The sequence below is a fragment of the Polypterus senegalus genome, chromosome 12 (assembly GCF_016835505.1).
Source record: "Polypterus senegalus isolate Bchr_013 chromosome 12, ASM1683550v1, whole genome shotgun sequence".
Taxonomy (NCBI): Eukaryota; Metazoa; Chordata; class Cladistia; order Polypteriformes; family Polypteridae; genus Polypterus; species Polypterus senegalus.
In genome coordinates, this window is record NC_053165.1 from 79,405,056 (window position 1) to 79,426,306 (window position 21,251).

The 21,251-nt window shown below is 43.2% G+C and overlaps 1 protein-coding gene across 2 annotated transcripts in view; it reads left to right on the forward strand.

The window, feature by feature from the left end:
* Positions 1–411: 411 nt before the first annotated feature.
* slc44a2 (solute carrier family 44 member 2) overlaps positions 412–21,251 on the forward strand; it is a 114,220-nt gene continuing 93,380 nt past the window's right edge. Inside the window, exon 1 of one of the 2 annotated variants that reach the window (XM_039772524.1) lies at positions 412–579. In XM_039772524.1, the coding sequence (XP_039628458.1) occupies positions 540–579 (40 nt within the window). In that variant the 5' untranslated portion in view covers positions 412–539. The remainder of the gene's footprint in view (positions 580–21,251) is intronic. The other variant, XM_039772526.1, reaches the window with a different exon arrangement.

The following is a 21,251-nucleotide window of genomic DNA, read 5'->3' on the forward strand; positions in this document are numbered from 1 at the left end:
ACCACTCGTGGGAATCGAAACCGACATGCTGGAATCCTGTGCGCCGCTTCCAATGTACAGCTGTTACTAAGGCTAATGTATGACGTACTATAACAATACAATGAATTTATTTTTAACGCAACCTAAAATATTTTAGTTTCCATTCAGGTGATAATATTTTTATTTTAACGCGACTTTCTCATCGTCTGCCTCGCGTTCTCAGGCTCGAGCACAAGTCGAGGCGAGCTCCGCATTCCAAGAGAATAGCGGTCAATGGTGTGTGGGCGGGGCTCCTCTCGGTGAAGCCTTGCCTTCTTACCCCGCGACTGGTGTATGGCGCCATCCGTCATGAAAAATCTCGTCGTCTATTGGCTTTCGGGTTCTCCGTGGGCGTTGGCCCCACCTCTTATTGCCTCGGTCTGTTTAACAGTAGCTCTCGGCCAACAGTAGCAGCTTTTAGGCTTCGGATGCCGTTACTCTTGTGAGCTTCCTTATTCTTTGCTGTTATTGTTTCCACTGGGGTTTACGTTTTTCTTTGTGTGTTTTGGAGGAAAAGAAGCATGCAGAAGCTGGAGTCTGACGAGCAGGAAGGCAAATACGGTAAGAGGGATGCGAATTCGTGCGTACGTGTGAGCAGAAGATGAGGCGAAGCACGTCTCGTAAATTATAGAAGAAACTGGGTGTGGGCTGCAGTGTTGACGAAAAGTCTAGCGACTCGAAGCAATGGACGTCTTCATAACTGAGGACAAGCGCCTGGGAGCCTTAATGGCCCAAAGGGTCGTGGAAGTTAGCAAGCCTGGGTCTTTGTTTACGGAGATGGTAATTCCGAAGCTGGACGGCTCGACCCCCCACAACTGGGGTACCCCCTTACTCCTCCGCCGTTTGTGTTCATTGTAGTGGCACACTTTTCAGTCTCCTGAGCTTGAACTTCAATTCTTCGTTGTGTAACAAAGAAATCCTAGTGCTGGATGACAGTACCGTGAGATGTGGACATTATCAAACTGGGCTCAGGACCATCAAAACGCATGTGATTGTTTTAGAGCCGACGAATGTGGGATATGAAAAACACGAGAGACATCTGAAGTGAAGCCACAGGCATGGATAATTCGGGCCTTTTGAAACATATGAGTGTTGTTAAAAAATTACTCGAGATTTGAACACACTGATGCAAAAATAAATCACCAAACAGGTTGCACGGTCTCATCTCATTCTTAAACCTGCTTAATTCAATTTTGGGTTACTGCTGCCTACCACAGCAGCACTGGGGTGCAAGGCAAGAACCGCCCTGGGCAGGGCACCAGGCCATCACAGGATAAGAATCGAAACGCATGGGCCAGTGCAGACCTAACAGACACATGTTTGTTAATCTGTGTGAGTGTGTGTATAACTGATGTGACGTGACGTTTGTCAGATCTCATTGTTAAGTGTGGTGAGTGATGCTATCTGGGGACTCGGAAACTGAAGAGGGGTGTGACATCTGCCAAACTGCATCCAGGGCTTTAGTGTGTAGCATAGTGGAAGCAGTCAGAAAAGGGCTGGGTCAGCATGCATCTACGAAAGAAATTTAAAAAATCACATTCAGGTACGAGTAGGGCTAAGTCCCCAAGTCACCAAACATACATGTTTGTTATGCCAATGTTATGTTTGAAAGTTGGCGCACTGTTAATCTTTTTTTGTATTTTCGTCATGAAAGAGATATTTTTGTTACTAAAAATGTAAAATATCACTAATAATATAGGGTGGCGCAGTGGTAGCGCTGCTGCCTCGCAGTAAGGAGACCCGGGTTCGCTTCCCAGGTCCTCCCTGCATGGAGTTTGCATGTTCTCTGTGTGGGTTGCCTCCCACAATCCAAAATGCAGGTCAGGTGCATTGGCGATCCTAAATTGTGCCCGGTGGTGGGCTGGCACCCTGCCTGGGGTTTGTTCCTGCCTTGTGCCCTTTGTTGGCTGGGATTGGCTCCAGCAGACCCCCATGACCCTTTGTTAGGATATAGTGGGATGGACACTGACTGACTGAGTAAAAATGTAATGCATTAGTAGAGTGTTTTATCAAAATGTGACAGTATTATAGTAATAATAATATATTTTATTTAATCTTAACACTCAAGGTCGCCTTACAATGAAATTAAGCAATACTAATAAAATTAAAATGAAAAGATTGATACATCAAAAAGCAGTAAGTAGCAAACAAACAAAGATAACAGGCAGTAACAGTGAAACATTCACAATTGGTATGCCAGTTTGAAAAGATGTGTCATCAAATCGAGCTGACGAATATGAGAGGGAAGAGAATTCCCGAGTTGAGGAGCACCAGGAGAGGACACTGGAGCCCCCATAGCACAGAGTCTGACGTGTGGCACAGAAAGTCGAGCTGCAGATGAGGGTCTGAGGGAGCGAGAGGGGAGAGTCAGTCTGGAGGAGATCAGTGAGGTTGTGGGGACCTCGAAATGTTAAGAGTGGCATTTGGTATCGTATTCGGTAGTTAACAGGGAGCCAGTGACGCTGAGAGAGAATCGGTGTGATGTGTTCAGTGCGGCGGGCCCCCCTCTAACAAAAAAGGGGGCGCGAAGATGTGAAAAAACGAAAACAAGAATCGAAAATATGAAAAATACATCTATTGAAACCAAAACAAATGAACTTAAACTACATTCTAATACTAGACAGATAAATGTAGAGTTAGATAAACGTCGATAAAAGTTAAGTACAGTAGGTATGATAAAACTTGTAGCGGTGTATCGGCAGCAACAAATATAGGAATACATTTTATTAGGGTTTCAAAATAACTTGGGGGGGTGCAATTAAAACTGTTATGAAAACTCGGGTCGCAAATACTTAAAGGTTGAGAAACGCTGGTTCAGTGGATTTAGAACAGCAGGTTATTATCCTGGCAGCCGAATTTCGAATAAGTTGTAAGCGATGGATACGTTTCTAATAATAATAATAATAATAATAATAAGTTTTATTTATGTACCCAGTCCAAAGACATGCAGGTTAGGTGCAATGGCGATTCTAAATTGTCCCTAGTGCGGCTGTGTGTGTGTGCCCTGTGGTAGGCTGGCACCCTGCCAGGGTTTGTTCCTGCTTTGCACCCTGTGCTGGCTGGGATTGGCTCCAGCAGACCCCCGTTACCCTGTGTTCGGATTCAGCGGGTTGGAAGGTGGATGGATGGATAGAAATCACATACAAGAAAATGAATAATGCTCCTTGAAAAGACGCATTTTTAACAGGAGTTTGAAATGAGTAATCGAGTTTTCCACGCGAAAGTCTGAGAGGAAGAGCGATCCAAATTTTAGGGGCCATCACACTGAAAGCTCTGCCACCCATAGTTACTGAGCTGTATTTAGGTACGGTGAGTGGTGAGTTGTGAGTTGTGAGTTAGGTTTTTGTGGGATGCCAGATAGAATAGCATGACAGTAATCTATACGTGAGGTGACTCGGGCATTGGCCGATACCTCAGTACTGTTATGTGGCTAAAAGCTGAGCCTAAATAGCGTCGGGGTGGCTAAAACAGCTCTCACAGAGAGCCTAACTCGGGTGATTTAAAACTGCATTTTTCTGTCCAGTTATTACCATGGCAGTGGAGTCGGTAGATAAATCCTTCGACTCCGGTACTCCAGACTCCGACTCCTCTGTATTTAATATGCTGATGTACTTTCCATGTTGATTGAAGGAAGGCAACACACACGTCATTTAAACACAGAACTACCGGCTAGGAAGCCGACTCTCTACCGTCTTGGCCAGTTTGAACAAAAGACAAGAACCCCTGAACACCCATCAGGCCGAGGCACACACCTCCACCTCCATCATGACACTCATTAAACACGTTAGATCTGAAATCAAATGAACTTTTTGTAAAGTACCATAATCCGGAGCGACAGGCGCTGAGCAGACTCCTGACAGTCATGGAGAATCCACTGAGCAGGATCATCTCCAGACAGAGGAGCAGCTTCAGCGACAGACTGCTGTCACCGTCCTGCTCCACTGACAGACTGAGGAGACCCCACACTATGTGTCTCGGGGGGTAAACGTTAATGTTATACAAAGTTACTGTCTGTTATACCTGCATTGTTATCACGCTTTAATTTAATATTGTTATTATCAGTATGCTGCTGCTGGAGTATGGGAATTTCCCCTTGAGATTATTTAATAAAGTATCTATCTATCTATCTATCTATCTATCTATCTATCTATCTATCTATCTATTATATAGTGCCTTTCACATCTATCTATCTATCTATCTATCTATCTATCTATCTATCTATTATATAGTGCCTTTCACATCTATCTATCTATCTATCTATCTATCTATCTATCTATCTATCTATCTATCTATCTATCTATCTCTCGTTCTGTGGCTAACTGCAGTTCATATTTATTAAACTTTCTTCAACATTTTTGAATGACCCACTGAAGAATGAAAATCAGTGTTGAAATTTCAAAATAAAAGACTGCAGTGGATGGCAGGGCACTGTGGTGGTTTGCCAATAACTTGTAGTGTCAATGAAACATTGAATCGTTGTAATCTGCAGATATTCCTTTACAGATCAATCCATAATAAGAGTCTGTTTCCCCTTCAGTTAATTGTGTAGATTAATTAAGTGACATTTTGCTTTCCTTGCTTGCATTTATTTTTTTACTTTTACGGTTGTAAAAGATCACTGAACTGCTCTGGCGCACCTTCAAGCAGCAGGTGATGTGAGTCGGTTTGCAGAGGTTGGAAAACGTTAGCGGCATGTGCCTTCCAGACGGAGGGGCTGGCGGACTTGATGTCTGCGGCCGCTGGATTGTTCCGCCTTAAGAGAGTAAACGACTAGGAATCACAGGTGTGGACAAGTTACAGGACCCCCTAGTGACTCTTCAATGTAACAGTTGCGAAAGAATCAGTCTCAACACATGAAAAAGGTTTGGGGCAGCCCACCCATGTATTGTCGCTGGCCGCAAAAGGGTACAGAAATAGGTTGAGACGTGTTCTCATTGAGTTCCAAACTGAACTGATTTGGTTTAGAAAAGTCGTTTTCTTAAGTTGTTGGGGTTGCTTGTGTGTTGCTGCTGAAATGACAGTACCTGTTAACCCTTTATACAGCAGCAGCTCCGTCAGGCAGCACACAGTTAGCTGTCAGAAAAAGGGTCGGGCGTGAATGTGCTGAGGGTCAAGTAAATTAGCAGGGTCCAGCGATGGGATCAGTAACATCAGTCATCATCATGACATAACCTACGGCTAGAAGTCACATAATGTGACAATGAAAACAAGAGACAGCACTGCCTGTCAGTCAACAGTCTTCTTCTGTGTGCTAAATAATCTAAGTATATAAAAGCCAAATACCACTGACTCACTCATCACTAAATCTCCCGGACCGCGAGGACTTGGGACTTGAAATTTGGAATGTAGGTTACCCTTGGCCCATAGGCGCTCGCTAAGAAACGGTTTTAAAAATGTCCTGGTCCAAGCACGAAATTCCTTACAGTTTTTTAGACCTGTTTGTATGTCTAACTACTTCACGGATTTAGGTCGAGTTTTTTTCTAGAATTTGCTTGAACATTCCATTGATTTTGCGACTTTTCTCATCGTGCTAAGTATCAGAGTTCACTTGCGGTACCGATTTATTAGTGCAAATCCGAGAGAGACTCGTCGGTTGGGGGGGTTTGCCCGCCTCACTCACGTGTCTGCCTCGGGGTGTAACCTTAACTATTTAATGGATTTAGATCTTTTTTTTTTTCTATAACATGCTTGAACATTCCGGTTGATTTCGCGACTTCTCTCACTGCGCTAAGAATCATAGTTCCCTTGCAGGAGCGATTTATTAACGCCAATCTGAGAGAGAGGCTGCGGGCCGAGGGGAGGGGGAAGAGTGACGTCAGGAATAGAGAGCTGGGCGGGGCCTCCTCACTGTTCTGTTTCACTAATACTTGGGCGGAGCCACAGGGAATGGCTAGTCTTATATATAAAGCAGACTGTAGCACTCTATGGTCGTGTATTTATGTTAGTAACCACAAGGGGGCGTCAGAGAGCCCCAGACATTGCAATACAGTCTGCAATATAAGAATAGAAATATGACCGGACAGTTAGCTGTGTGAGCTGGAATGTTAAAGGTCCGAATCATGAATTAAAGAGAAAGAAAGTATTCTGTCACCTAACAGGTCTAAACGCTAAAATAGTATTTGTGCAGGAGTCCCACTTATTAAGCAAGGATCAGTTTCGGCTGCACAAAGACTGGACTGGCCAAGCTTTACAAAGAAAACTAGAGGTGTGGGAGAGTATAAATACAATAAAGAGGTTTTATTCCACAAAGCATCTTCCAATGAGCAAATCTCCAACAATTAGTCACAACCTTAAATTATATTTAAAGCAGACTGTAACAATCTTGCGGTCTGGTATGTATGTTATTATCCGGTTGCCTCTTGGAACGTTTCTGGTGTGTTCCTCGTAAAAGCAACCGACAGATTATTCATGAAAAAATCTGTAGTATTATTTGTTTGTCATTTAATATTTGTTTTTGTTAACTGTATTTCTATCTTGTATTGTTCTTATTGTAATAATGTTGTAGTGGTAATAGAATTAAATCAACCTAATAATAATATTAATTTAATTGAGTTTCAATTAAAAATTCTGCATGTAAAAACGTATCACTACACCACAAAATAAAAATGAATCTGTCAAGATGTGATTTGTTTTTTTAAATTATATGTTTCTCAAACAATTTAAAAAAAACAACTTTATTTTCCTCCCAGGCAACGCTGGGTATTTCAGTTAGTCTTATATATAAACGTCTTCGTGTGGAAGTCTGTCTGTCTGTCTGTCTGTCTGTCACGGAAGTGAGAGGTGGAGTCGGGCTGAGGGCTTCGCCTCCAAGGAAACAGAAAACTCGCTTAGTCGCTAATAACACAAGCGAGGTGAGCACATCGGCACGACGAATCCTCCTAGGAGAGAGACGCCCAGAGGAGTTCGATGTCTCTACATTTCAGTTTTTTCTCGGACGATTTCAATAGTTTTTTTATATATAAACGTCTATGTGTGGAACTGTGTGTGTGTCTGTCTGTCCGGCCCGGAAGTGCGAGGCTACAGCAAGACGGCCCCAAGTTAATGAATCAGAAAAAGAAAGAAGTACAAGGAATCTGAAAGAAAGCGACTCCGCCGCCAAAGTGAAACCACCGACAAAAGACAAACTCTCTTAGCCGCTAATAACACAAGCGAGGCGAGCACATCGGCAAGACGAACCCTCCTAGGAGTTCCTTTCAATTACCTGACGTCTCTACATTTCAATTTTTTTTTCTGATGATTTCAATAGTTTCTCGGACCCTCAGCATTTTACAGCACGGGCTGCTACAGCTGCTACTTCATAAATGTGGGCTTAGTTTGGTTAACTCTTTCACGGCGGATGTCGACTTTTGTCAAAAGGAGAACTTGATGGTGGTAATCCACTGTAAACTGTGACAAAAACCAACTGTCATGTTTTAGTTGGACTCTCGTTGCCTGAAGGAAAGTTAGCTTCATTGGTTTGACCGAGATTTCCTGCACTCACGCGAGTAAGAGATGAAAGCGGACATGTAAAGCAAAATACTCGGCAGACGACATTTTGCCTATTCTCTCTGAACTGGACTATGACTTGTCAGACTCCGATTTTGATACAAGTGATCGAAAGCGAATGTGAGGTTCCATCTTCAGCTGATTGGTCCCCAGCTAATCGTGGTACTGACAATGTTCGCCAGGTAGAACTGCCACTTAACAATGATAAGAGGTAGAAAGCACATTGTCATGCACTGTGACTGTGATTACTTCTGCTGCCCCGGCCACACGAGGACAGCCTGGCAGCAAGCCTGCTGCACATTCTTGGCAAACTGGCAGCCACAGCATGCAGCAACAGACGTTTTATGATGGGCACTGTGACGGCCTCATGCCCTGTCCAGAGTGGCATCCTGCTTTGAGCCTGACGCTGCTCAGATGGACTCCAGCCACCAGAAACCCATAATTGCATTCAGCAGATTAGAGAATGTTGTGCTTGTGTGCCATTTCTGACTACTTTGTCTTCTTTGGCGTCATTGTGCTGTTTGTGCCCATCACAGCCCCACCTTTAGTTTCGTTAAACTCTCTTCTGACATCACTGAGTGATGGTGGATAAGCGGCCGAACGCTGACACATGCAGAGCCGTTAGCTCAGCCGCATGCAGACGTTTATGTGGCTTCTGCCTTCCTGTTAATTTATTTTTCCTTAACTCTCAATCTCCTGAATGTTTTTTTTTTCTTTTAACTTGCAGAGAGTCCTGATTGCTACTAAAGTCTGCCAGGCTGTACGCGGCCATCATTAGTGGTGTCTTTTTTTTTTGTCGGCTTGACACAATATGCACGGGCGCAAAAAGGATTGAAATGAACAAAAGGAGTGAAAGAATGTCAACACCCTGATCACGACATTTGTGACGATTTGGGACATTTCATAAGGGTCCTAGAAAGGACGATCAGAATCACGAAGCACTGCATCGGTGCCCGTTACGTCATTTAATGTGTGATTCGTGTGGTGAGTTATTAGACGTCAGCGTCGCTCAGTGGATCGTTGCATGTCAGAGTCATTGGGTGTCAGTCATTACGTGTGAGTAAAACGCTGATGGTGTCGTAAGACTGAATGTCTCACAAGTGAGGAGCTGATAATCTCTCACGGGGTGACCAGCGGTGCCCTGTGCCATCCAGTAGAGGAGTCCTGTGTGTTTGGTGCACAGCCGTAGATACTAAACAACCATTTCAGGCTTTTGTGTTTGTCTGATATCCTCGAGATTCTAAATTATGTGTCTAGTTGAGTAAGGCCTATTAGGACTCTTTTATCTGAATGACTAGGGGGCTTTGCCCCCCCCCCGCTCACTTTGCTCTACAAACCCCCTTACACACTTAGTCATTTCCCGGATCTGCCGCTTGCGACGACTCGCGCTGTGCCTTTGGATAAACACGAACATCAACTCTGTCTTTGATATCCCAGTCTTTCGAAACTATCATCGCTGACAATTCGTCACGTGTTGGTTTATTATACTAGGGGGGCGTCGCTCGCCAAACCCCGTTTTTGTTTGTCCGGATGCACACTTTTAAGTTTTTTTTTTCATTAGTGTCACTTTTATTTCTGAACTTCTGTAAAAACAATATTTGGAATCTTGGTGGGTTGGCACCCTGCCCGGGACTGGCTCCAGCCTTGTGCCCTGTGTTGGCTGGGATTGGCTCCGGCAGATCCCCGTGACCCTGTTTTCGGATTCAGCGGGTTGGAAAATAAATGGATGGATGGATGGAATCATTGGAGTCCCAACGTGCTGAATCTTTTAAATGAGGTCCGTGAGACGCGTGTTGAATGACTTTGTACCCTAATTCAGGATCGGTTTCTCTGTTTGGACTTTCAGCACAGACCAGCGATCTTCATCATCAGCAGTTCATCATTTTTTTTTGCAAAATAACCAATAAGTGCTTGTGAGGTAAACTCCGTTGTTGAAATTCTCTGACTTAAACTTCAAAGCATTTCCATACTTCTGACATATCACCTGTGTCCATATATTCGACCTCTGTTCACCTTTTCGTTATTTCTCCGAGTAATAATTTCTCTTTCTTTGCGCTAATGCGACCTTTACTTTCTTTTTTTGTCACTTTCATGTATCTTGCTCTTCATGTGTTTCGCGCCTACGTTTCTTTCGAGTCTTTTGAATTCCAGTTTTCATTTTCTCTAACCTCCCCTTGTTTTTTAACCTCTTGATGACGTTTTACTTTGTTTTCTACTCTTTCTCTTTTATTTCTGACCCCGCTTTGTCCTGCTTTTGTTTCAATGACACCTGGTCCGTGGCGATTATTTTCCTTTTTTAAGGTAATCATTTCTGTTTGTTTGCACTACTGCGATCTTTACTTTCTTTTTTTTATACTTTCTGATTCTCCACATGTGTATCGCGCCAACGTTTTTTTTTTTTGAGCCTTTCCAACTCCATTTCCTTCATAATCTCTAACCTGCTCTGCCTGTGTATAGCGCCAACGCCCAGATCGGACCAGCTTTTTTTTTTCAGTTCCACTTTTTCCGGGCTGATAATTACTTTCCTTATTTTCTGAATTTGCACTTAGATTTTCCTTTTTTGTCTCTCCAACGCTATTGAGTCTCTTTTCTCCACGCTGCTTTCTTCTTCGCTTAGTCGTCGACGTTTCATTTATAACATATTATCCTTATACGCTTTATGTACGCTGAGAGCCCTGGATCTGCGTGTGCTCAAAGCCAAAACACGACTGAGTGCTCTTATTTGATATTGGGTCGTAAGTCGGGTGTGTCTTGCAAGAATCTCATGTTCTACGTCATCGCAAGACGGTCCTCGGTCAACCTCTTGGCACAAAGTCTCATGTTTAAGGTCCCCGCGAGACGCTCTGTGGCCAATCTCTTTAGTCTCGCGGGTCTTTTTAGTGCCTTCCGTGAACATCACGTCTGTTTCTCTCCAGGATTTTTTTTTATAATAGAGAGATATATGAGCGTGATCTTTTCGGTTCATACAGAAATCCAAGAAAACTTCTTTTTCCCTGTTTTTCAGATTCATTTCGTGTAAAGTGCGGTACTTGTGGACGTATGGATTTTTTATCCATTATTGGCTGTAGAATTTCTAATACATCCGATTGTTTAACTCTTTCAATTGTATGTTGTATCCCTTCTCCGTGATCATAAATATAAGCCTGAGCGAACTGTGATTTCTTTGAAATGAAACTTGTCGTAGCTCTGTCATATCATCTGTGTCCATACATTTGATCTCTTTTTGCTGTTCCGTTATGTCACTGAGTAGTAATTTCCATTTGTTAGCACTAATGCCATCTTTACCATCAGTTTTTTAAGACTTTCGAATTTTAGTACTTCCATTATCTCTAACCTGTTCTGCATGTTTACCGCGCCAACGTTCTTGAACCTCATTCTACTTTTTCTTCTTCTCTTTGTGTCTTTCTTCTTCTACTCTTTGTCTTTTATTTCCACCATCTGGTCCTCGCAGCTTTTCCTCTTTTTGGTCTCCTTGCTTGGTCTTCAGTTATGGACGGTCCACACTGTTGGTCAAAGGTGGAATTGTTTCCCAAACTTTGTGGTGTCACGACTGCTGCTCTGCTCGGAAACCCAAAGGTCCCCCTTCGGGAATTTAGCACGATCTTCTGGACGGGGAGAGTGGAGTGGTCCGACCCTCTGAATCGAACATGACCACAAGAGTAGTTAGATGAGTGAAACGCGGTCGTTGAAGCTTCTCCTGCTTGGTGAATCGTTTGTCAGAGAGGGAGTTGGGAAGGTCGCTGTGAGTTGAGGGTGATCTTCGGCGCAGTTTTGGGGCTGGAGTTTCGAGGTCTGGAAACGCTGTTCTGTAGTATCAATCTGTTGTTTTAACATGGTGGCTTATCATCATATAAAAAAACTGCTGATAATTGCTGTGGAGGTCATGGCTATAGTTGCAATATGCCGGGGAGGGCAGGGCTCAAAGGGTTAAGGAAAGTGTAGATTTTATGAAATATCTCTTAAATAATGTCTGGGTTTGTTAAGTCTTATGGAGCTTCCTGTCCTTGAATACATTTCTTGTAATATTTCGCTTAGTATGATGATGAGGCAACGTGCCATACAGCACGATAAAAGACCATTTTTAATGTTACAAAAGTAGTGACTATGGAGGATTGTATAGACTGTGATGTTACAACAGGAAATGACTGAGACATCTGGGTGGCAGGAGACTATGTGGTTGTAACAAGTTGGGGATTTCACAACCTACATTTTCATGGTGACAGATTTTCAAGGGGTCTGCAATAATTGAACCTCAGTTTACAAAAGAGGACCCTAACATAGCAAATTCAAGCTTACAGGGGTACTGGGAACATAATCGTGTGTGCCATGAGAGCGTCATATGGGCAAACCAGCGGGCAGCCTTATAAGATTCGTTTTCTTCAGTTAACAAAAATTCTGCAGCTGATGCCTTTGAGGAGGATGTGGCTTTCATACTCTTTCTGTTTCACATTGCAGTGAACTCTTAAAAAAGGCCTTGCAGTGGTGCGTGAATGGCCTATGAACGCCAGCGACACGTGAAGCCTGGTCCCTCGTGGGCCAATGCTGAATACACTGCTGGAAATTCAACTCCATGAGACAATGCCGGGAAGAGCCCTGAACGCCGAGCATTAGTGTTAAAAGACGACAATAATATTAACACAGTTGAGACTGCTGGGCTTCCCATTTAGATAGCTGCTTCTAATCAGATGTAATTAAAAAGAGAGACAGACAGACAGACAGATAAGTGAAAGGCACTATATAATAGATAGATAGATAGAAAGGCACTATATGATAGATAGATAGATAGACAGATAGATCGATAGATAGATAGATAAGTGAAAGGCACTATATAATAGATAGATAGATAGATAGATAGATAGATAGATGATAGTATTTGGCGTAATAGCCAGGATTAGATAGATCCAATGAGCATAGTTAGCCTTGTCAGAAGAGAGCGGCTGCCCTCAGCATCTGCTGACAGCCCATTGACACTCACGGCAAGTCTGCTGACAAGGCAGCTGTTGAAGGAAGGGGGCTCTGTGATTGGCAGCTGTCATCCTTGCTTTGGGTGGTTAGAGGTAATATATGGGCAACCAGAAACAGAAATGCAATTTTAGTCTTTAACTCTTTGAATCCTAAGAATAAAGTTGCCAGTCAGTCTCAGTGGTCAGTGCCAGTGTCAGTCATTCTCAGTGGTCAGCATCAGTCTCAGTGATCAGTACCAGTGTCACTCTCACTGGTCAGTGCCAGTGTCAGTCTCAGTGGTCAGTGCCAGTGTCAGTCTCAGTGGTCAGTGCCAGTCAGTCTCAGTGGTCAGTGCCAGTGTCACTCTCACTGGTCAGTGCCAGTCAGTCTCAGTGGTTGGTTCAGGTGAGTTATTTTTCAAGTTTATGTTTAAGTGTGTGATCTCCACACAGATTCTCAGGCAGAGGGTCCGTTGGGTTGTTGGTCACTCTGACCAAGACCCTTTTCTCCCAGTTGTTCACTTTGGCTGGACAGCTAGCTCTAGGAAGACTTGTGGTTGTTCCAGATGTTTTTCATTTACAAATCATGGAGGCCACTATGCCCTGGCATCCTTTTCCAGATCTGCTCCTCGACACAACAGCTCTGCAGACAATTCCTTTGACCTCGAGGTTTGGTTTCGGCTCAGCTGTGGGACCTTCTGTAGACAGGCGCGTGCCTTTCCTGGTCAGTCCAATCAACTGAATTGGCCGCAGGTGAACTCCGAACTTCTCTGAGCTGAATTTCAAGTATCAAAGCAAAGGGTTACTGAGTACTTGTATCAGTAGGATATTTCAGTTTTTTTATTTGTAATAAATTGAAATCCTGTTTTCACTTTGTGGGTCAGTTCTAAATAATAGTTGGTGTAAATTAGTCACTCTGCAACACTAGAGGGTCTTGGGAAGGCGTTTAATGTGCGATTAGTAATAAAAGGTTGTTTGCTACCCTTAAATTCATTATTGCTGTCTACTACGTGACTTTGGCCACCTGACATGGCATGGGCTTCTTGGAAGCAGGGCACAATTTATGTGCCAAGGTTAAAGAAGTCAACGCATCTCCCTAAAGGGCACAGAGTTCTTCTGTAATAAATAAACAAAACAGGAAATTTTGTTCTGCGCTCAACTTCTTTCAGTTTCGCTCTTAACCAAAACTTGTTGAAGTTGCCGGGTTATTTTAAGAGAAGGTTTCCAGAAAAAAATTCAGATATCATCAGAGTTTCTTTGCAGTCTTTGTCGATTTTTGTAAAGCATTCCACTCGGTTGATCGAGCCGCCCTGTGGGACATTCTGAGACTTCGTGGGATCCCCTCAAAGTTGATGGATATCATGGCCGGCCTGTCCACTGGTACTAGGAGTTCTGTGTGTGCAGGCAGACCCCTCAGCGTTTTTACCAGTTGATTCTGGGGTCCGTCAGGGGTCTGTTCTCCTCCTACTCTGTTTAGTTCTTGCATGGACTGGATGGTGGGCAAGGTAGTGGGGTCCAGCGGCTGGGGGGCACCTGTTGGTGAAGACAGTTTCACTAATCTTAACTTTGCTGACGATGCTGTGATCTTCAATGGAGGCTCTGATCAGGGCTCTCGAGAGACTGAGTGAGGGGTCTGAGTGTCTGGGCTTGTGAAGGTCCTGATAAAAACCAAGAGCCTGGCCTATAATGACCTCTTGGGCACGACCATCAGCAGTGTGTCTGTCTGCGGAGAGAGTGTCGACCTCGTCAAGTGGTTTACTTACCTTGGCAGTGACATTCATGTCTCTGGTGACAATTCCTATGAAGTCAGTAGATGGATTGGGAGAGCATGAGGGGGGTCATGAGGTCGCTGGAGTGGGGTGTGTGGCGCTCCCAATATCAGTGCAAAAGGACGAAGGTCCAAGCCTTTAGAGTCCTGGTGCTTCCTGTCTTGCTATATGGTTGTGAGACATGGACGCTATCCAGAGACCTGAGACGAAGACTGGACTCCTTCATGTGCGTCTCATTAGAGGGTCCTTGGGTACCACTAGTTTGACTTTGTGTTGCTCATGGAGTCCCAAATGAGGCACATAGCCTGCATTGTGAGGGAGCGTCAGTTACGGCACTACAGTCATGTTGCGTGTTTCCCTGAGGGTGATCCGGCTCGTAAGATCAGGCCAAGGAGTCGCCCACATAACACCTGGCTATGGCAGATGGAGGGTCATTTCCGGAGGGTGGAACTGGACCATGTGTCTGCCTGGGGGGTTGCCAACTAGGATCCTGAGTTGTACCAGTGCATGCTCCCCAAGTTGATTTGACTTGACTTTCTCACTTCTCAAAGCAGCGGTTAAGACTTTGGACTTCAAACCCTGAGGCTTACTAATTCTGTGTGACGTTTGCAAGTCACTTCACTTTCTGGTGTTCCAAGTGGAAAAGCAAAAAACAAATGGAACCATTTGGAGCCCAGATGTGGTCATCTGCCTTTAATAAAGGCATCAGTTGAATAATAATTATAGCTTAGTGGCGCTGCCTCCTCAGAGTCCTGGGTTCAAGTCCTGTACCAACTTCTTATCCATGTGGCATTTTCACATAGTCTTCATGTCAGAGCCAGTTTTCCATCCACAGAGCCAAAGACATGTGTAGCATTGTAGTATTTCCCTCTACTTACCCTTTACCTGTTTTTCTTCAAGGGTAAGTGTACTCATCAAGTTCATTATCGGGTTGGTCTACTGTTGCACTTTAAGATGAACACACACATACACAGCTATACGTATACACACACAGACCCTAACTACAACAGTGCCCCATGAATGACACACACACGCTGATTCACCTTTAGCACTTTAAACCACACAAGTGCCTTAGGAATAGCACAGCCTGTCACTCTCTCAGCACTTCAAGAGACTTACTTATTATCGGCACAAACAACATATCATGTTTTAATATCTCAGACCTAAATATTACTCTTGCTCTATAAGAATACATTTAAACATACAAAGGCCCAGCATCCTTGACTATCGGCCATTTATCAGCCACAAATGCCTTACTTGACGTCCTGTTCCCTACTATTGGGTGGAGCGCACACCCTCAGCCTTAATAAATCTCACAGCACAAAGCGTATAAGCAAACCTCCAGCTGCACCAGGTGCTCAAAGAAATCGACCTTATTACTTCAGTTACTCTATAGACATTAAAAGCAGCATGGTATTTATTACAGGAATAGCAAAATACCCGCGCTTCGCAGCGGAGAAGTAGTGTGTTAAAGAAGTTATGAAAAAGAAAAGGAAACATTTAAAAAATAACGTAACATGATTGTCAATGTAATTGTCTTGTCACTGTTATGAGTGTTGCTGTCATATATATATAATAGCTGATTACCGATTGGCTTCGCTCACTAAATGCAAGGGAAAAAAATAAAATGTAGTCTATAAGTTATTAAACAGTAAAACATTAACGTTTTAAGAAGTAAAGATACATTGTGCACTACTGGAGTGGTTTCGGCTAAAATACATTTTAAAGACGGTATAACACAACAGGTAAGTAGTACTAACAGCAGCTAAAATGTATATGGATCATCTCTCGGTAGTAGATCCCTTTTGAAAGGCTACACGACGGCTGTGGTATAGAAATTACATTTTCTATGTGAAAGTCCAAATTTCTGCCTGTGGTAATAATATTAGCTTGCCGTGGTCTAGAAAAGGGATCCCGTGTTTGCAGTTGTCTGGGATATAGCTCAGGGGAAGGAGTGGAAGGGAAAAAAAATAAAATGTAGTCTATAAGTTATTAAACAGTAAAACATTAACGTTTTGAGAAGTAAAGATACATTGAGCACTACTGGAGTGGTTTCGGGTAAACAACATTTTAAAGACGGTGTAACAGAACAGGCAAGTAGTACTAACAGCAGCTAAAATGTATATGGATCATCTCTCGGTAGTAGATCCCTTTTGAAAGGCGCTACGCAACGGCTGCGATATAGAAATTACATTTTCTATGTGAACGTCCACATTTCTGCCTGTGATAATCTGCCTTACCGGCATTACCAGCAATTAAGGAAAATTAGTTTTGTGTCCTCTGCAGTGTTAAGAGAGAGAGGCTGTATTTTGGGATAAAATAAAAAAGGTGTAAAGAAAGGAAACTTGCCTTTTTCTTTTACAATGTGTAGAGAGACGTCTTCGCTGACGATATGAGTGCCTTTTGGGGAGCATCGCGGCGGGTCTTGTGTAGATTGGAGATACAGCCCTGACATTAACCGGATGGCACTGTCGCTCCTCTGCTCCTGTGCATGTCTTCCGCGACCCGGCACTTAAACATTTTTCTCGCACTTTCGCTGAGTTTGTGCCAAACACTAGTGTATCCCTGACCATCTCATCTTCGTTTGCATAAGCACAGCCCTTCACCCATGAATATTTAGCGGCAGTGTTTCTATTGGATTGCCGCTGACGGATGGCCTTATATGGGCAGGCACTAAATTACAAACGCCAGCGGCAGCCTGTCTATGAACTTAATTTAAACTTTAGGTTTATACTGTGCTTTGTTTCCAAAGTAGCAGCACTTATGAATATGGTTGTATATGTCACTCGCTCGCTTCTTATTGTTTCGGTGCCTTCTCAATTATATAATGCATGTTTTCTTCAGCGCTTTTTGGAACTCTTCCTGGTTTTCTACGTACTGCGTGATTATGCGTGAAAACTCCGCCCCCCCCCACGGCTTTCGGGCTCAACTCCATTACAGTAAATGGAGAAAAACAGCTTCCAGTTATGACCATTACGTGTAGAATTTCAAAATGAAACCTGCTTAACTTTTGTAAGTAAGCTGTAAGGAATGGGCCTGCCAAATTTCAGCCTTCTACCTACACGGGAAGTTGGAGAATTAGTGACGTGTGGAAAATTCAATATGGCGGCCGACACTGGCGTCATACCAACGAAATAAGTATGTACATCAGTTTTGGTTAGCGCAGGGAAGCCGCCTACCAAATTTCGTGAAGATGGGGCCATAAATAAGAAAGTTCAACATGGCGGACGTTGTCGACCGTTATCGACCGTTATGACCGTTACGTGTAGAATTTCGAAATGAAACCTGCTTAACTTTTGTAAGTATGCTGTAAGGAATGAGCCTGCCAAATTTCAGCCTTCTACCTACACGGGAAGTTGGAGAATTAGTGATAAGTGAGTCAGTGAGTGAGTCAGTGAGGGCTTTGCCTTTTATTAGTATAGATAATAATAATACCACTGGAACAAAGAATAATAAAAAATAGGACTGATAGAAAAGTCTGGATATATATATAGTCTTTAGAAAAAGCTTACGAAAAAGTTACAGATGACAAGGATGAGTGTTGCAGGCGGCTTGTGATCGCGCACTCGTAGTTGCTCATGATGCTTTTCTGACGAGCAGTGACGTCTTCGTCCCTTCTTCTTCCTCCCTCCTTCCTTACTTCCTTACTCACTCACTTACTCATTATGTCGCTCCTCAAATGTGGCATATTAATTCTAAATTTCTACTGGGAGGTTTTGCAAGATGTGATTGTTAGATATTGTGATTGGCTGGCTGTCAGTATGACGAATGAATTCACTGTCCGTTTTCCCAACCGATAAAACTTTTTTTTGATGTTCTCTGAGGTATCGGCAGGTCTTCCTTTCCCAGGCTGTAAAATAATTAGATGTCCATCCTTTCTCAGGTTATAAAGTAACTGAGCCACCAGCATGTCTTCCTTTCTTTGTTAGAACAGCTGTTTTAAAAGTGAGGTATAACTGGGTAGAAGACCTGCTTTGATTTGTCCTGAATGTAGTTTATCTGTTGTCTTGTCTTGAGCAAGATAGAATGGAAATATAAACCAAAATGTACAGATTTTGGACCCCACAACAACATGCGTGTTAGGTGACTCTCAATCGGTGCCCATGTTTATATGTGGGCTCAGGTTGGACTGCTGTCTTTCTTATCCATGGGCTGCTTCCTGCCTTTTGCCCAGTGCTTCTGGGATGGACGTCAGCCTCCTATGACCCTGATTTGGATTTAAACAGCTTTGACAATCTTGCATTATGTTACAGGGTGCCTTGTAGAAATAGACTTTATCTCCTCATGAGTCTGAATTTAGGGAATATCAGGAAAGGACCGAGTGACGTAGTTGGGGTTCGACTCACCCCTTGAATTGCCCATCTGCTGGATGCAGTTAAGTTTAAAAAAACGGGCACTTTTGAAGGAGTAACTGGAAAACACCACCAAGTGGGAATCTGCTGTCTGCGTCTGTAGGCTGTGCTTTCTGTTTGTGCACAGCCATTTAAATTCAAACCTAAAGAAAAGCCCTGAAGCCTCAATTTGGATTAGACAGCCCTGACACTGTTGTGTTATGTTGTTGAATTTATTGCTGCGACTTTTTCGTCTCATTTGCATTGTCAGCCACTGTATAAGCCAACCCTGGCATTTTTTGGGGCATGGCACCTAAAGCAGGACTACACCAGCGGTGGGCGGAGGGGCTCCAGGCTTTGAAGCGCTTGGTGAAACCCAACTCCATACATCCCATGGAAAGGAAAGGAACGGAAAGGAAGCCAGGCGTTTTGTCGTCTGCTACTGACTTGGCACGACACGATCGTAGCACTCGAAAAATGTTATAAATAGCCGAATTGTCCAAGGACCTGCTATTAATAACCCACAACAAAACTGGCAGATCGCATTTGCATGTTATTTGTAATGGCCATGCCATGCGTGTACAGGATAATGATCTTATTTCTTATTTTTAAACTGGGTATCTATAGTGTGGTGTGGTGTGAAATTTTGTATATAAGTTGATAAATATTTTGTATGTATTTATTTGTAACCTAGACAAAGCAATGTCATATTAGTGTTACATTATTGATAAGAAAAGCAATGGTTTGATGGTTAAGAACCATACGTGTCTGTAGGACTGAGTCCTTTTATGACAGAGTCAGGGGAAGAGCCTAAAACCAGTATGGCCAGTGATTCTCTGCAGGACTCCCTCAATCAACCCCCCCGCATGGAGGCCAACTACCTGGCTGCCAAGCTTCACCTTAACAAATGGTATTGGGGGCAGATGTGAAACCATTGTGTCTAAAGTGGTCGCCAATCAGCTTCAGTCACACCCTACGCATTACAATTTATTTGTGAAATTCCAGTCTAGTTTCCGCACTGGTCATAGTACAGAAATGGCACAAACACGACATTTTGATATCCTCTGATGAAGGAAACTCCACTGTAATTCTGTTGTTGGACTTAAGTGCAGCATTTGACACCATTGACCATTCTGTCTTACTGCACAGGCTAGAAAACGATGTTGGACTTACAGGCAGTGAATGAGTTCGCTTGGTTTAGTTCTTATTTATCAAATCAATTCCAATACGTAGAGAAATGTGCTGACAGGACTCCATCATTATACACAGAAGTTCAATATGATGTCCTGCAGGGCTCAGTACTCGGACCGTCACTGTTTTCACTTTACAGGCTTCCACTGGGATCTCTCATTAGGGAACATAAAGTTAATTTTCACTCGTATGCAGATGACACCCAGTTATACCTTTCTTTTAGATCAAATGAAGTTTCTCCAATGTTGTCTTTAATTAGTTGTGTTAGTGAATTAAAGGAGTGGATGGTTGAGAATGACTTGTCTTTAAACACCGATAAAACAGAGATGTTAATTATTGGAGGGAATGACGCTGATCACAACAATATTCTGTCGTCATTTAACTCAGTTGGAATCCCCATTAATTTCACTGAATCAGCCCACAATCTCGGAGATATCCTTGACTCTAGCATTTAAAGTTCCTATTACAAAGTTGTCCAAATCAGGTTTCTCCCATCTTAAAAATGTTAGGAAATAAAGGCACTTTCTAAATAAACAGGATTCTGAGAAATTATTTCATGCATTTATTTCTATTAGGATTGACTGCTGCAATGCGGTGTTCACTGGCTGTTCAAACTGTTCTTTATTCAGCCTCCAGTTAATCCAAAATGCTGCTGCAAGAATTATTACAAGAACAAGAAAATTCGAACACATAACTCCAGTCCTCATGTCCTTATACCGGCGCCCGGTTAAGTTTAGGGCAGATTTCAAAATCCTCCTTTTAACGTATAAAGCACTAAATGGCTGAGGTCCGGCTTACTTGTCTGAACTTCTCATGACTTACAAACCTGAGCGCACATTAAGATCTCAAGATGCCGGTCTGCTTAGGATTCCAAGGATTAATAAAATAACAGTGGGAGGTTGAGCTTTTAGTTACAGGGCCCCCTAAACTGTGTGGTGGTCTGCCTGCTACTATAAGAGATGCCCCTTCTTTGGTCTCAGCTTTTAAATCCCGGCTGAAGACTCACGACTTCAGTTTAGCACACCCTGACTAGAGCTGCTGATTAACTGTACAGACTGCATCTCTGTTGTTAGTCATTAGCACTAAAACATACTGTAAGTAACATGAGAGTTATAATTTAATACTAACCCTCAACTATTCTGTTTCTCTTCTCTGTACTCAAATGTGGCACTTGGTGCCACGGCCCACCTGGTAAGTTGTATTGCCTGCCTAAGTTAAAGTCATCTCTGATGGAGGATCACAGGAATTGTGGGAAAGAGGGGTCCTTTCATCGGATTAGCGCTGTTTCAGCAGTGGAATGGCCAAATGGGAGAGGCAGCTTGATGGATGAGGTCTCCAGGACTCTAAACAAATCCAAATCCTACTATGTGATATCATCTGCGTACTTCTAAAATGTTTATTTTTATACTGTATTGAGGATTTGTTCTGTTCTGTGTATTGTATTGTATTGTATTGACCCCCTTTTTCTTTTGACACCCACTGCACGCACAACCTACCTGGAAAGGGGTCTCTCT